General features: G+C 47.6%; 1 protein-coding gene across 1 annotated transcript in view; it reads left to right on the forward strand.

Moving 5' to 3' along the window:
• TBC1D16 (TBC1 domain family member 16) overlaps positions 1-15561 on the forward strand; it is a 496458-nt gene that overhangs the window by 311027 nt on the left and 169870 nt on the right. Inside the window, exon 9 of the mRNA XM_068346153.1 lies at positions 2443-2618. Within this exon, the coding sequence (XP_068202254.1) occupies positions 2443-2618 (176 nt within the window). The remainder of the gene's footprint in view (positions 1-2442; positions 2619-15561) is intronic.

The following is a 15561-nucleotide window of genomic DNA, read 5'->3' on the forward strand; positions in this document are numbered from 1 at the left end:
TGATTGGGTGAATGTCTGCTTCGGTCCGACTGTCCGAAAATATTTGGAAGAAAAGCGCCTCCCTATGAAATGTCTGCTGGTGTTGGACAATGCTCCAGCTCACCCTCCTGGCCTCGAGGAATATCTTCTGGCCGAGTATTCCTTCATAAAGGTCCTGTATCTACCGTCTAACACCACCCCTCTCCTCCAGCCCATGGACCAGCAAGTTATTTCTAATTTTAAAAAATTGTACACGAAGCATCTCTTCAAGAGATGTTTCCAAGTCACAGAGAGTACAAACCTCACTCTGCGTGAATTTTGGAAAGATCACTTCAACATCGTGATATGCCTCAAACTCATCGATCTCGCTTGGCAGGAAGTTTCGAGGCGTACCCTAAACTCATCTTGGAGGAAGCTGTGGCCTGATGCTGTCTCTGCACGAGACTTCGAGGAGTTCGGGAAGCCTGGAGGAGAAGCCGAGATCGTTGACGATCCTGAACCAATTCAGCAGTCTGAGGTGGCTGACATCGTACATCTTGGTACGTCCATGGGGCTGGAAGTTAGCGCGGAAGATATCGATGAACTTATCGAGGAGCACCACGAGGAGTTGACGACGGACGACTTGAAGGAGTTGGAGACGATGCAAGTGAGTGATGTTCAAGAGCAGTTCTCTAGCGGTGATGAGGAGGATGTTGCACCTTTGAAAACGGCAGACATCAAGGAAATTCTTGCATGTTTCCATAAAATGGCAGACTACGTCGAAAAGGAACATCCAGAAAAAGTTTATACCAACTGTGCGCTTGAACACTGCAATGACGTTTGCCTAACGCATTTTAGAAATGTGTTGAAAAGTAGGCAGAAACAAGCTTCAATGGATAGTTTCTTATTAAAGAGGCCAGCGGTATTAGTAGGCCAAGACGAAGGTGAAAGTGAAGAAAAGAAACAGAAAAGAGGAAGGGATGAAGAATTAGAAGGTGAAAGTAAAGAAAAGAAACAGAAAAAAGAAAGTGATGAAGAAGTAGAAGGTGAAAGTAAAGAAAAGAAACAGAAAAAAGAAAGTGATGAAGAAGTAGAAAAGATTTAGAAAATAAGAAAAACGTAAAGTTATAAAAAAGCAAAAAAAAAAAAAAATTCAATTTTAAGTTTTATGTTACCGTTAAGTGTTAAAGTAATTTTTTCTTTCATTTTAAAGTTTTCCATACGTAATGTTAAGTGTTAATTATTTCTGTCATTTTTTTATTTCGTAAAGTTTAAGTGTTATTGTGTTAAGTGTGTAAATTACTGTACGTAGTCTGTCACTTGTTACGTTTTCTGCCTTATGCCATCCTCCTCTGCCGCGACTTCGCTATCGGACATCGTCTCAATCAGAAGGTAAGTTTCAACTTTTTTGTTACACTAATTAACTGTAACCTTTTTTTCAGAGTGTACAGGTATCAATCATTAATTTAGGTGTACGTACAGGTAACAATACACCTTCACTGATCTAAATGCTTTACGTACATACAGTACCGTAACTTTTATACAGTAGTAAAGAAAACGGACCATTTTCTTTGGGCTTGGGGGGGATAACTTGGCTATAACTACATTATTGAATAATCTCATAGTGGTTTCTGGAATGGATTAGGCTGTTTTTAACAGGTTGTGTTAATTATTGAATGATAGAAATGGCTGCATTGCATGTTTATTACTACAGTTTAGCGTGTTTATGAAAGAAAAGGTGACTTTTTATAAGGCTTGGAACGGATTAGGCTATTTACATGTAAAACGCGACTCAGGATACGAAAATATCAGGATACGAAACCGCATCCTGAACGGATTAATTTCGTATCCTGAGGCATCACTGTATATATATATGACTAATACACACACAAACACAGCTATTCCAACACCTAAAAACATACCAGACACCTCACACGTCTCGAATTGTCGACCTAACCACGCCATGATTCCTCGTTGTTAGGAGGAGTGGCGATGGTCGCTGGTACAACACAAACATACTCTACCGGGGTCTAGCGACAGCGGGCAGGGCAGCCGGACGGGACTATGGTCCACCCCAAAGCCAAAGCTAAGTCCTTCAAAAAGAAGGGAACCGTGTTATCTCATACGAATGGGAAAAAGGCACGCTAATAGATGATGATGATATATATATAATATATATATATATATATATATATATATATATATATATATATATATATACATACATACATACATACATACATACATACATACATACATATCAGATTTATGGTATACCCTGATTTTTCATGAATTTGCTACAGATAAATCATTTGAATCTTTCTGGTTTTTTAAATTATTGCCATATTAGAATATGGTACAGCATTTTATTATTTTCTAAGTGTTGACTTTTCATGACGCCATACTTAGTTAATAATGTAATTAACATATTTTAATCTTTAATGGTGCTTCTTATATGTAATTTATTTTTAATTTCTTTAACAGGAAGGCATGATAGAAGATGATCTGAAGCTACGTAGAGCAATTTTCTTTGGTGGTGTTGAACCTCAATTAAGAGCAAATGTTTGGCCATTTTTGCTTCATTATTATGACTATAGGACAACCTTTTTAGAAAGACAGGCCATCATGGAAGAGAAGCATCAGCTCTTCCAGAAAATCAAGTAAGTGAAACATTTTCAAATATGTACAAGTGGGCTTTATTTCAGCATTAACATTTTATAAGTAAATCCTATGCATTTGTTGGTCATCAACTAGTGCTTGGTAGCTAACAGGAAACTTACTATTGTACTTATTATTCTTTAGTTACCCCCCAAAATATCTATATTTTAGACAGTTACAAAGTATAGTGGTAGGATTCAGAAAAGACAGATTGAAGATGACTTATGGATCAATAGTTGAAATACATTTACTGAACTTGAAGGCTCAGGAAATAGCAAGCCAGAATGCAGTGGAGCAGAGGAAGTTCAAGTAAACACATGAAGGTAGAAATTTTGATAATTGCGTATTAGTCATGTCAAAAGTAATAAGATAAGTGAAGTACTTCAATTGGGGGAGCAATGATTTAAACAAGGTCCGGCAAATACTTATAGATACTATGGTTAAGTTGGAAAAGTAAAAAACTAATATAAAACTAAACTATAATTTTTAGTTGTTCCGTAACCGAAATACAAACCACGCTATTTACATTGGGTTTACTTTCGGCGTAGCTGAAATTGACGCGCCAATATATTTTAACGAGGGTTAACTACCCCCGTGCTAGTTAGCGGGGGTAGGGGAAGGGGTAGCTTGCTACCCCTCCCCCACACACACCGGTGATTCACTTCACTTTTGGCTCGGACGATGTGCAGACGTGTCTGTCTATCGTCCTCGTTATTGACAGCCTTAATCTTTTTTTTGCTTTTCCTCAGCTGTGTGTTTGAAGTTGGCCTCGCCCTTTGGTATTCATCATGCGCAAGTGCCCTGGGATCGTCGGCCGCCCTTGCGGTACCTTCATGTCGGCGGTGGATACCGATCCTCACACCCTTTGCCCGCAGTGTCGAGGCCGACGGTGTGATAGGGAAAATACATGTAGTGAGTGTAGGGAGTGGTCTGCCTCCCAGTGGGAGAGGTTTGCCCGCCGGCGTAAGATGAAGTCCAAGAGAGACCGTTCTCCTTCTGGGGTTGCCTTGAAGGAGGAAGGCTCTCGGGACTCTTCTTCCGCCGCCCAAACCTCCTCCGAAGCTCCCCCTCGTCCGGCTTCTAGTGAGAGGCCGCCGAGTGGGAGCGCAGGCCCTTGTTCTGTTTCCCGACCTCGGTGTGCGGGAGAGGGCGTTGCCTCCCATAGCGGGGCGGCTCCTCCTCCTCCTCCGGGGGAGGATTTTGATAATGTTGGTTCTGTGTCTAATGATGATCTTTTTCAGCTTTGGGCTTCCTTGGGGCTTAAGGGCTTGCCCTCCAAGGAAGCCCTGTTTGACCTTATTCAGTTGGGGACCACTGTCAAGCAGTTGCCGGTGATAGCAGAGGTAGATCCTCTGTCTATCGTCGACGTCGTGGTGGCAGAGGCTTCCGACGGGTCTGGTCAAACCTCTGCGGCTCCTGATGTTGATGACGTTGCTGAAGGCTCTCCTCCCCCTTCCGAACATCCTTCGAAGGGGGAAGGGGGTCCCATGGTCTCTCCTGTGGCCAAGTCTCCCCCTCGGGGGAGCGCTCTGACTGAGACTCCTCTTTGGAGGACTGATGATCCCGACGACCTCCCTCGTGGCCGCCTTCACCGTAAGGCTTGTCGTCGTCTTCGCCGCAGGCGCCTCCCGTCTCCCTATAAGGGTGTCAAGAGGCGCCTCTTCGAGTCTTCACCTCCTCCGTCCTCCGATGGGGACTCTCCTCGCCGGGAGCAGACTGTAGCAGCCGCTTCCTTAGACCTCTCCGGGGATCGTTCACGTTCTCCCACGCATACCAGACCTTCCACTTCCTGTACAGATGGCCAGCAGTCTTCTGATCTCGTCAGCCGACAGGCACCGGTCCCTTCAGGGCAAAGGGATGTCGCCCACGGTGTGGGTGCTTCCCTTGCGCGTCAGGGTTCTCCTGCGCGCCCTCCTGCGCGTTCACGCGTAGTAGCGCACCAGCGCTCCCCTGCTCGCCAGCGCTCTCCTAATCACCAGCGCTCTCCTGTTCGCCAGCGCTCTCCTGATGGTCAACGCCCCACTGCTCGCCAGCGCTCTCCTGTGGACAACGAACATCCTCCTGGTCCTGTTGCGCACCCAGCGCGCCAACGGTCTCCTGAGCGCACAAGATCTCCTGCTCGTCAGCGCGCACCTGCGCTTCCAGTTCCTGACACGCGCCCTGTGCGCCCACGCTCGCCCACGCTCGCCCACGCTCGCCCACGCTCGCCCACGCGCCCTAGAACTCCGGTTCGGGATACGGGCAAGGACTCAACTCCTCCTCGCCCTCGCGAGCCTGCTCGTCATCTTTCTCCTGCGCAGCAACGCGCTCGGTCTCCTGCGCGTCCATCCAGAGTTCCTGCACGCCCACGCGTCTCCTCTTCCTAAGCCCGTTCGTGAGTGTTCGCCTTTGTGCGTCGCGCCGATAGCTCCTGCGCAGTCTTCTACGCGTCGTCTTCCTGCTCGCCAGCGATCTCCAGCGCGCCAGCGATCTCCGAGGCGTCAACGTTCTCCTGCTCGTCAGCGATCTCCTGCGCGTCAACGTTCTCCTGCTCGTCAGCGATCTCCTGCGCGTCAACGGTCTCTAGCGCGTCAGCGCTCCCCTGAGCACCGGCGATCTCCAGACCGCCCTCGTGATCCATCGCCTGCGCGCAAGCGCTCTCCTACGCGTCAGGGCCCAGCGGATCTGGAGAGACATAGGTGTCCTGCGATCAGCTCGTCCACGCGCGGTCGTTCGCCTGCGCGTTCTACGCGCCATCGCTCGCCAACGCGCCACCACGTGCCAACGCGCCACCACGTGCCAACGCGCCACCACGTGCCAACGCGCCACCACGTGCCAACGTGCCACCACGTGCCAACGCGCCACCACGTGCCAACGCGCCACCACGTGCCAACGCGCCATTGCTCGCCTGCGCGCCAGCTTTCGCCAACGCGCCATTGCTCGCCTGCGCGCCAGCGTTCGCCAACGCGCCATTGCTCGCCTGCGCCAGCGTTCGCCAACGCGCCATCGATCCCCGACTCGCCATCGCTCGCCATCGCTCGCCCACGCGTCACATGTCTCCAGGACACCATCGTTCCCCTGCTCGGTCCCCTGCGCTGTACTTTTCTCCTGGCCCTCAGTGGTCTCCTGAGCGCTCTTGTTCGCCCACGCGCCAGTGCGTTCACTCGCCAACACGCTCACTCGCCAGCCCTCCCACTCGCCCGCGCGCCCATGTGCTCACCCGCCTGCGCGCCCACTCGCTCACTTGCCTGCGTGCCCGCGCGCGATCGCTTCCGCGCTCGTTTATCTCCGCGCGCCCGTTCGGCCGCACGCGATCGCTTCCGCGCTCGTTTATCTCCGCGCGCCCGCGCCCACGCCCCCGTTCGCTTCCGCGCTCGTTTATCTCCGCGCGCGATCGCTTCCGCGCTCGTTTATCTCCGCGCGTTTATGCGCCCGCGCTCCAACAGCCCTCGCGTGCGACTCTTTGGTAATGCCCCCGCGCGAGCATCAGCGCGACCCCCGTTCGCGTCGGGTTCCGCAGCTCGCGGCAGCAGCAGAGACGTGTGTCGCCAGATCGCAGTCGGGATCGCCTCCGCCTAAGCGCAGGTCTCTTTCGCAGAACATGGAAGGATCATCGGAGAGGTCAAGGCAACTTTCTGCCCCTTCTTTTTTGCAGGCAGGTCCAGTGATGTCCACTCCGAAGGGTCGCCCGATCCCCTTCCCTCCAGCGGGAATTACGGACTCTGTGTCCGTGTCTCGGCAGTCTTGGTTTGGTCCTCTGATGCGGGCGTTAGTGAAGGCTATGAAGCTGGCACTCGCCGATCTAGGACACAAGCCAAAGACGGCCTCGCCCCCGCTGAAGAGGAGAGGAGTGGACTTCGTGGTGACTTCTCCCAGGGAGAAGTTGGTTCCTAAGAGGTCCGTCCCCTTCGCAGTCGTTTTCTCCTTCTCCCGTAGATGAGGCCTTTCCGTCCTCAGGAGAGTCAAGCGAGGCGGCGGTCTCCCTCTCGGCACCAAGGGGGGAGCCGCCTCCTCGTGGAGGAGAATCGTCTCGCGTGGAAGGTGCCTACCAGACCTCTTTGCTGGGGTCTTGTATCCCGCCCAGGAGGGAACCCAAGGACATCAAGACGATTCCGAAGTCGTCTTCACGAATTCGTCAGGAACCAGCCAGACCCCAGGAGAACGTCCACGTGTCTCCCCAGGAAGAGCTTCCGTGGACAGGAGACTTAGCTGCCAGTCCGCAGGGAGTAGAGCAGCAGTAGTCTGAGCATGCCTTCTGGCAGGTCTTGGGCCTGATGAGACAGCTCAACGGGTTCATGGACCTTGTAATCGCCCCTCGTGAAGGCAAGGACACGGTCCTGGACCAGGTCTATGGAACTCGGAAGCCCCCAAAGGCCAGCGCGGCTCTGCCCTGGTCCCAAGGGGTGAAAAGTGCCAGAGACAGGGCCAACGCTCAGCTCGCAGTACTGTACTCGCCTCCTCCAGTCGTTCCTCTGCCGGGAACAAACTCCTCCCACCTCCTCGTCTCCAGCAGAGGAGGTATTTTGAGATCATGGGGGAGTCTAGCCTCGCTCTTCCCCTCCACCATTCGGTGGAAGAGCTTACTAGGGGAGTTCCTCTTGAGAAGCTCTCCACCCGGCAGGTGACGTTCTCGGCGTCGGAGATCCTGAGCCACGAGAAGGTCGCGAAGTGTGCCATGCAGGCCACTTCGTGGCTGGATGTCTGGCTAGGTTCTCTGGGCATCCTATTGCGCTCTGAGGATCTGTCTAAGGAGAGCAATAGGAAGGCCCTGGAGACCTTCCTCCTCTCGGGCACTCGCTCCATCGAGTTCCTGGCACATCAGGTTACCAACCTGTGGGCCAACTTGGTGCTGAAGCGTCGTGATGCGGTGACCGAGAAGATCCACCCGAAGGTCCCCGCCGTGGATGTCTGCAGGCTCAGGCACTTCTCCATCCTTGGGGGAAATTTGTTTGAGCCCCAAGATATGGAACGAAGAGCTGAGAGGTGGAGGAAATCTAGCCAGGACTCCCTCCTCCAAAGGGCCCTTGCATCTCGGCCCTACAAGCCTCCAGCTCCGCAGCAACACCAGCAGCAGCCTCGCAGGACACCGAAGCAGGTGCCGGCAGCTAAGAAAGTGGTGTCTAAGCCCCAGCCCTTTCCTGCCAAGGACAAGAGGGACGGTAAGTCCTCCAGGGGAGGCAAGACTCCTAGAGGAAGCAGCCGCGGCCGCAAATGCTAGGAGTGGTAGTCCCCCCGCGTGTCCACCTGTGGGGGGATGCCTTCAAAGTTGCGTGCACAGGTGGCAGCAACATGGGGCCGATTCTTGGACGGTCTCCGTGATCGGCCAAGGTTATCGCGTCCCATTCACGACATCTCAACCTCCCCTGACAGCGAATCCAGTGTCGTTGAGCTCCTATGCTATGGGATCGGCAAAGGGGCTAGCCCTTCGGGCAGAAGTCGAGACCATGCTCAAGAAGGATGCTCTCCAGGAGGTCGTCGACGGCTCCCCAGGCTTCTTCAGTCGACTCATTCTTGTAAAGAAGGTGTCTGGAGGCTGGAGACCTGTCATCGACCTCTCAGCTCTGAACAAGTTTGTCAAGCAAACTCCGTTCAGCATGGAGACAGCGGACACGGTCAGACTTGCGGTGAGAGCACAAGACTTCATGTGCACACTGGATCTGAAGGACGCGCACTTCCAGATCCCAATCCATCCGTCTTCCAGGAAGTACTTGAGATTCAGCCTAGACAGCAAGACCTACCAGTTCAAGGTACTGTGCTTCGGTCTCTCCACAGCACCTCAGGTGTTCACCAGAGTGTTTACCCTGATTTCGTCTTGGGCGCACAGGAACGGCATCCGTCTCCTCCGATATCTGGACGACTGGCTGATCCTGGCAGACTCGGAGTCGACCCTTCTTCGACACCGAGATAGGCTCCTGGGACTTTGCCAAGATCTAGGGATCTTGGTAAATCTCAAGAAGTCCTCTCTGCAGCCGTCCCAACGACTGGTTTATCTAGGCATGTTGTTAGACACCAATCTCCACAAAGCCTTTCCATCAGACGACAGGATAGCAAGGCTGAGGAGGGTGGCGGAACCCTTCCTCAGGCGGGAAGAGCTTCCGGCCCAATCGTGGTTGCGTCTCTTAGGTCACCTAGCCTCCCTGGCTCGTCTGGTTCCAAACGGCCGTCTCAGGATGAGATCCCTGCAGTGGCGGCTCAAGTCCCGGTGGAATCAAGGATCCGATTCCCCGGACTTTCTGGTCCCGATAGGACTCTCGGAACAGTTGGACCTGCGGTGGTGACTGGTCGACGAGAACCTGCTAAAGGGAGTGAATCTTCTCGTCCTCCGTAATTGACACTGTTTTCGGACGCGTCAAAAGAAGGGTGGGGGGCTCACATTCTGAACCAGAGGACCTCAGGCCTTTGGTCAGAATCAGAAAAGTACCTGCACATCAACCTGCTAGAAATGAAGGCCGTATTCCTGGCTCTTCAACAGTTCCAACGGACCCTGGCGGGTCACTCCGTGGTGGTGATGAGCGACAACACCACGGTAGTGGCTTATATCAACAAGCAGGGAGGTACTTTTTCGCATCAGCTATCCCATCTTGCAGTAGAGATTCTGAGGTGGACCGAAGTCCACTCGATAACACTATCAGCTCGCTTCATTCCTGGCAAGAGGAATGTGCTCGCCGACAGTCTGAGCAGGGCTTCGCAGATAGTGAGTACCGAGTGGTCTTTGGATCCTCAGATAGCCAACAAAGTCCTGACTTTGTGGGGTTCCCCGACGGTGGATCTGTTCGCGACAGCTTTGAATTTCAAACTGCCCCTGTACTGCTCCCCAGTCCCGAACCCCAAGGCACTCTGGCAAGATGCTTTCCAACAACGGTGGGACAACATCGAGGTGTACGGCTTTCCACCGTTCTGTCTGATGAGAAGGGTGCTCAACTTGACCAGACTATCGGTCAATCTGTCGATGACTCTGATAGCTCTGCTATGGCATCACGCGGAATGGTTCCCGGACCTTCTGCAGCTTCTGACGGAGCTCCCGAGAGAGCTTCCCCCTCGACACGAGCTACTCAGACAGCCACATTGCAACATCTTCCACAAAGCCGTAGCCTCGCTTCGGCTTCACGCCTGGAGACTGTCCAGCGTCTCCTCACGGAGAGAGGCTTTTCGTAACAGGTTGCGGAGAGAATGTCTCGGCACCTGTGAAAGTCCTTTGAGGGAGTCTACCAGGCGAAGTGGAGAGTCTTCTGTGGTTGGTGTCGTGGGAGGGGTATCTCTCCACTCGATGCCACTATTCCAGCAATAGCGGAGTTTCTCGTTTATTTGCGGGAGGAAATGCGCCTTTCAGTCTCAGCGGTGAAAGGCTATCGCTCAGCCTTGAGCTTGGCTTTTAGGCTGAAAGGAGTGGACATTTCTTCCTCGCTGGAACTCTCTCTATTCATACGTAGGTATGAGCTTAACTGCCTTCAGTCGGAAGTGGGACCTCCTTCATGGAACGTGGTTCGGGTTCTCAGGGCTCTTAAGAGACCTCCCTTTGAACCATTACGCCAGGCCTCTGATCACCACCTGTCTTGGAAGACGGCTTTCCTGCTCGCGTTGGCCTCTGCCAAACGAGTTAGTGAACTTCATGGTGTCTCGTACGATGTCGCCCATTCAAGGGGATGGGGGGAGGTAACGTTCAGGTTCGTCCCTGAGTTTGTTGCCAAGACTCAGAACCCTGGAGTGCCGGACCCACGGTTCGACTCTTTCAGGGTCACGAGTCTCCGTTCTGTAACAAGCGACCCAGACCATCTGCTATTATGCCCAGTGAGGAGTCTGAGGTGTTACTTGAAGAGAACAGCTGCAGTTCGTCCTCGCGTGCAAGCACTGTTTGTTAGCACAGGCAGGACGAAGAGGAGGGTCACCAAGAATACCATCTCGGCTTGGATTCGAAGGGTCATCCACCACGCCTTGAATCCGGACCCTCCTCCGTCACGTTGCCCTAGGGCACACGACGTCAGGGGCATCGCTACGTCCCTGGCCTTCAAGAGAAACTTCTCTGTGACGCAGGTGCTTCAAGCTGGGGTCTGGAAGCGTCAAACGACCTTCACAGCCCACTACCTGAAGGACGTGACCCACAGGAGCCTCGATACATTTTCTATCGGCCCTGTGGTAGCTGCACAACAGCTGGTCTAACCTCAGGCTCCTTGATGGACAAGTAGCAGTAGGTTGAGGGCGTTGTTACCCGGTTTTAGTGTGCGTGAATGAAAGAGTATGTCTGGCCCTTACTTCTTTCTTCATCCTCCCCTCTCTTGGGGAAAGCAGCATCCTGGTCTACGCATAGCTGACCTCAACCTCTGCAGGTAAACCATGCTCCCTTGTGTTCCTAGTATTAAGTTTAATACTGTCGCATCCCCCATACCCTGACGAGGTGGTATTGGGAACGTCCTAGCCTAGATTCCTATCTAAAGGACTCAAGGTTGACTTCCTAGGACAAGTCACGCTCTTTCCTCCACACACAACTTACGTAGGCCACTCATTCTTTGCGGAGCAAGGAACTTGTGAGGTGCAGGGACTTCCTCTCTCGAGTGATACTCACTCGGAGTCGGAGTCCCCGGGTAAAGCCAAACCCAGTAAGGCTGGGGACTTTCCACCCTTCCTAAGGGGTAAGTCACCCAATGTAAATAGCGTGGTTTGTATTTCGGTTACGGAACAAATGACAAATTCGGAGATAATTTGTATTTTTCCTAACCATACAAACCTTAGCTATTTACACATATTTGCCCGCCAGCCCTGTCCCCCAAGTCAAGTCCTACCTCTAAGTGAAGTGAAGCAAATCACCGGTGTGTGGGGGGGAGGGGTACTTCCCCTACCCCCGCTAACTAGCGCGGGGGTAGTTAACTCTCGTTAAAATCTATTGGCTCGTCAATTTCAGCTACGCCGAAAGTAAACCCAATGTAAATAGATAAGGTTTGTATGGTTAGGAAAAATACAAATTATCTCCGAATTTGTTATATTAAAGATTGTGGCCTTTATGAGACAAATTTAAAGCAATTATAACATCCAGGGTATGTTTAGGTAAGTGAATTCTTAAAATCACTTAGCAACAGCACCTAAGTGGCAAGATTAAGACTATTGAAGGGCACAATTGCTTCTGGTATAAGGGTAAGGGTTGACTAAGCAGTGGAAAGGTTGAGAAGCTTTACACTGAGAACAGACTGAATATTTAGATGAGAAACAGGATAGTTTTACTATACTGAATTTTGATCTCTTATCCTTTAGTTTAATACTGTCATCATTTCTGTTTTTTCTGGGTAACTGCAACATTTTATTGTTTAAGGAAATCTATGCTGGATAAGTTGTCATTTTAAAAGGCTTGGAATTCCAAATAAAAAGAATAGTTACTTTTCTATCTATCTATCAAGGTGCCATGTCCTGGACGTGGGCTATCAATTGCCTCCACCTGGTCCTGTCTCTAGCTCTGTATAAATTGTCCAGTTGCTACATTCTTAATTACATCCTCCAGTAAGCTGTCCAAAATTTTTCCTCTGCCGGCCTCTTGCTCTTCTCCCCTCTATCGATCCCATAAGGCACATAAGTTTGATCTTTTCTCATCTCATTACATGTCCCAGAAAATCCAACCTCCTGCTCCTTATCTCTCTTAGAAGTCATCTTTCCTGATTCACTCTTCTGAATACCTCCTCATTTGTTACTCTCTCATTCCATGGGATCTTCATTTTTCTGTAAAATCATATTAATATTATTATTATTATTATTATTATTATTATTATTATTATTATTATATTATTTATTATTTATTATTTATTATTATTTATTTATTATTATTTATTATTATTACCTGCTAAGCTTCAATTCAGCAGCATTCATTTTATTTCTCAAGTTCTTGTTTATTGTTCACGTCTGTGAGCCATAAGTAAGTGTGGACCATACATAGGTTTTCAGTGCTCTAACTCTTGTCTGAATCCCTATCTGGTTGTTTCTCATCAGGGTGTTTAGATTGTTGAAGGCATTACAGTACAGTATTTGCTCTTGGTATTCTTTTTTCTATTTCTTTATTACATCTTGCATCATGTGTTATCATACTTCCTAGATATAAAAAGGCATTTGTTTGTTTTATTGTTGCTCTGTCCATTTTGATGTTGCAATTTGGAGGTTCCAGGTTTATTTACGCTTGTTAGAATTATCTAACTCAAATCAATTAATGGTAAGTCTTTATATTTCAACTTACCTGCACTATGTCCAAGAATAATCTCTTCTTAGTTTTCGAATTTAAATATTCTATTCACTTTTTAATGGCCAATAAAGAACACCCATTCTTCAGTGCAGTCGGTACCGCTGGGCACACTCTCGCAAAACTCAACACTTCTTGTTGGACCAAAAATCGTCATCAACTCCGTTTTCTTTCACCTTGTCTGAAACTCTCGAACAACGTTGAAAAATAAAGACGGGAAAACCAAACTGTTTCCTTATAAGGCATACATTTAAAATTGAATTAATTAATTGAATTAGAATACAAAATGGGGAAAGTTAAAAGTTTACATTTAATATTAAGAAACGGCAATCATTCAGTTTACTTTCCGTCCATAAACGAACACCAAAAAATGGGACAAAAAGAAAAACGAACCAGTCAATTCGACTACTCTCCCATGAATGCAATTACCATTCTCCAATCAACTATTTCTACATCTTCCCCAATCAACAAAAAGAAAAGTGGTTACACAAAGAACCATTTTGACAGATTAACTTGACAACAAAAGACAACTTTTATAAACAAAAACAAACCATTGTTTACAATCTACCCTCCTGAGCTAGGCTTCTTATTAGGTTTCTGGAGGCAAGAGCAGAACTACGGGCAGGCTTAGTAGATGTTTCATTGGGCAAAGCTGTTCCAGTGTCAGGTATTTCATCTGTCTTCAACTCACTAATACTTTCTTCTTGTTCTTCAATTTGAACATACAAATTAGGATCATTAAGTTCAGAATATAATTCTAAAGGTATTAAAAAACTAACATTAATTTAACTTTCACTTTTATCAGGCTTAACAATACGAACAGTACGTACAACACCTTCTTTATCACTGAATGTTTCAACAATTCTAACCAATGGCCAATAAGTTCTAGATTTGGAAGGTAATTTAAAGAGAGCAATTTCCCCTTTTTCCCACTTTCTTGGAGGATGAAAAGAAGATCTGTCCTTTTCTTTCAAACTTAATAGATATTCAGAAAGCCATCTTTCCATAAAGCTTTCATAAAGTCCATCCCTAGTCTCCAAAGTACGAGCAAGAAGAGAAGAATACTCATCCTCCTCACCATACTCCCACTTAGGAACTTGTTCAGAATCACCAAACATTAATGAAGGAATGAATCTGCCAACCAAGAAATGATTAGGAGAAATTATATCTAACTCATTTTCACAAGATCTATAAGTTAAAGGCCTATTATTCAAAATTTTCTGAATGTCAGAGAGGAAAGTGACAAATTCAGAAAATGAAGGAGTATATCTACCAAGAGTTTTAAGAAGGCAATGCTTCACTGTTTTAATTAATCTTTCCCAAACAGCACCATACCACGCTGCGTACACAGGGATAGTCTTATGAGAAATTGAAGCACCCCTAAACTTCTCAAACTCAGAAGAAGTAAGTAACTGTTCAATTATATTACCAGCCTGAACAAAGGATTTGCCATTATCAGAATAAACAGCAACAGGAACACCAAACCTATTAGAAAATCTAATGAAAGTCAATATAAATTCCAAGGTTGACATAGACTGGACAACTTCCAAGTGTATTACTCTTGTATTGAAACAATTGAAAATAAGAATGTACATCTTAAATTTTTTTCAATTTTTTCCCTCAACCATAAGTGGCCTGTATAATCCACACCAGTATGAGCAAAAGGCACACTCAAATTAACCCTGGAAGAAGGAAGCGAAGAATGAGGATACTTCACTGTGCTAGCATTATAACGCTTGCATACAATACAATCCTTAAGGACAGACAAAATTGCTTGCCTAGCCTTCACAATCCACAAACCATGCATGCGCAAAAAACTAAGAGTGGATTGCAAACCCATATGCATAGACTTACAATGGGCATAATAAATCAACAACCGGGTCAAATGATGCTTCTTATCCACAAGAATAGGATTGACAATATCAAATTTTAAAGTAATATTTTTGTCAATCCGACCTTTAGTTCGCATTATACCATTATCATCCAGAAACTAGTTGAACTGCCTAACTAAAGGTGGAACTTCAACTGAAGAATCTCTACTCTTTAGATAAGATAATTCAAGAGGAAAACTTCCTCTTGCATCAACCTTAGAAGGTAATTAGAAGCTGCCTCAACAGGGTCAGCTTGAATTTTCCTAAACTTATATACAACAGTAAATACCTTAGAAACTACACTTATAAGTCTAGAAAAATTACTAATATTTACAAGAGGTTCCATTTTAGGAAACATTACAGGAGAAATTAAGTCACCCTTCACATTATCAGGAGTACAACCCAAAAGACCCTTAGGCCACTCGTCTGGAGAATTCAACCAAGAAGGCCCTTTGATCCAAAGACTGAAATTTTCAAGAAAATGCTTACAAGTACAAGGTTTAGTAAGTAAATCAGCCTGCTAAATGAAGGAATATAAGCTAATGAAACTCTACAAAATCTATCAGAAATCCTATCTAACAGATTAGAAATTTCCTTCAACCTATTATTCACAAATGTGTTCCTCTTAGGAGCCATATTAGTAAGAATCCAACTAAGAACTACCTGGCTATCTATAAAAAGAGTTATGCTTTCAATTTTAGCACAATTTAATAGATTATTTTAAAAAAATAGTATCAAAACACTTCAAAGCTAATTGAGCAGCCAACAGTTCTAAAGTAGGGAGAGTCTTCTCCTTAATAGGGCTAACCTTAGTCTTAGCAAATATCAGGGAACTATGATCACCTTGCACAGCATACATAACACAACCATAAGCTTCCTTAG

Source organism: Palaemon carinicauda, chromosome 22 (assembly GCF_036898095.1).
Source record: "Palaemon carinicauda isolate YSFRI2023 chromosome 22, ASM3689809v2, whole genome shotgun sequence".
NCBI lineage: Eukaryota > Metazoa > Arthropoda > Malacostraca > Decapoda > Palaemonidae > Palaemon > Palaemon carinicauda.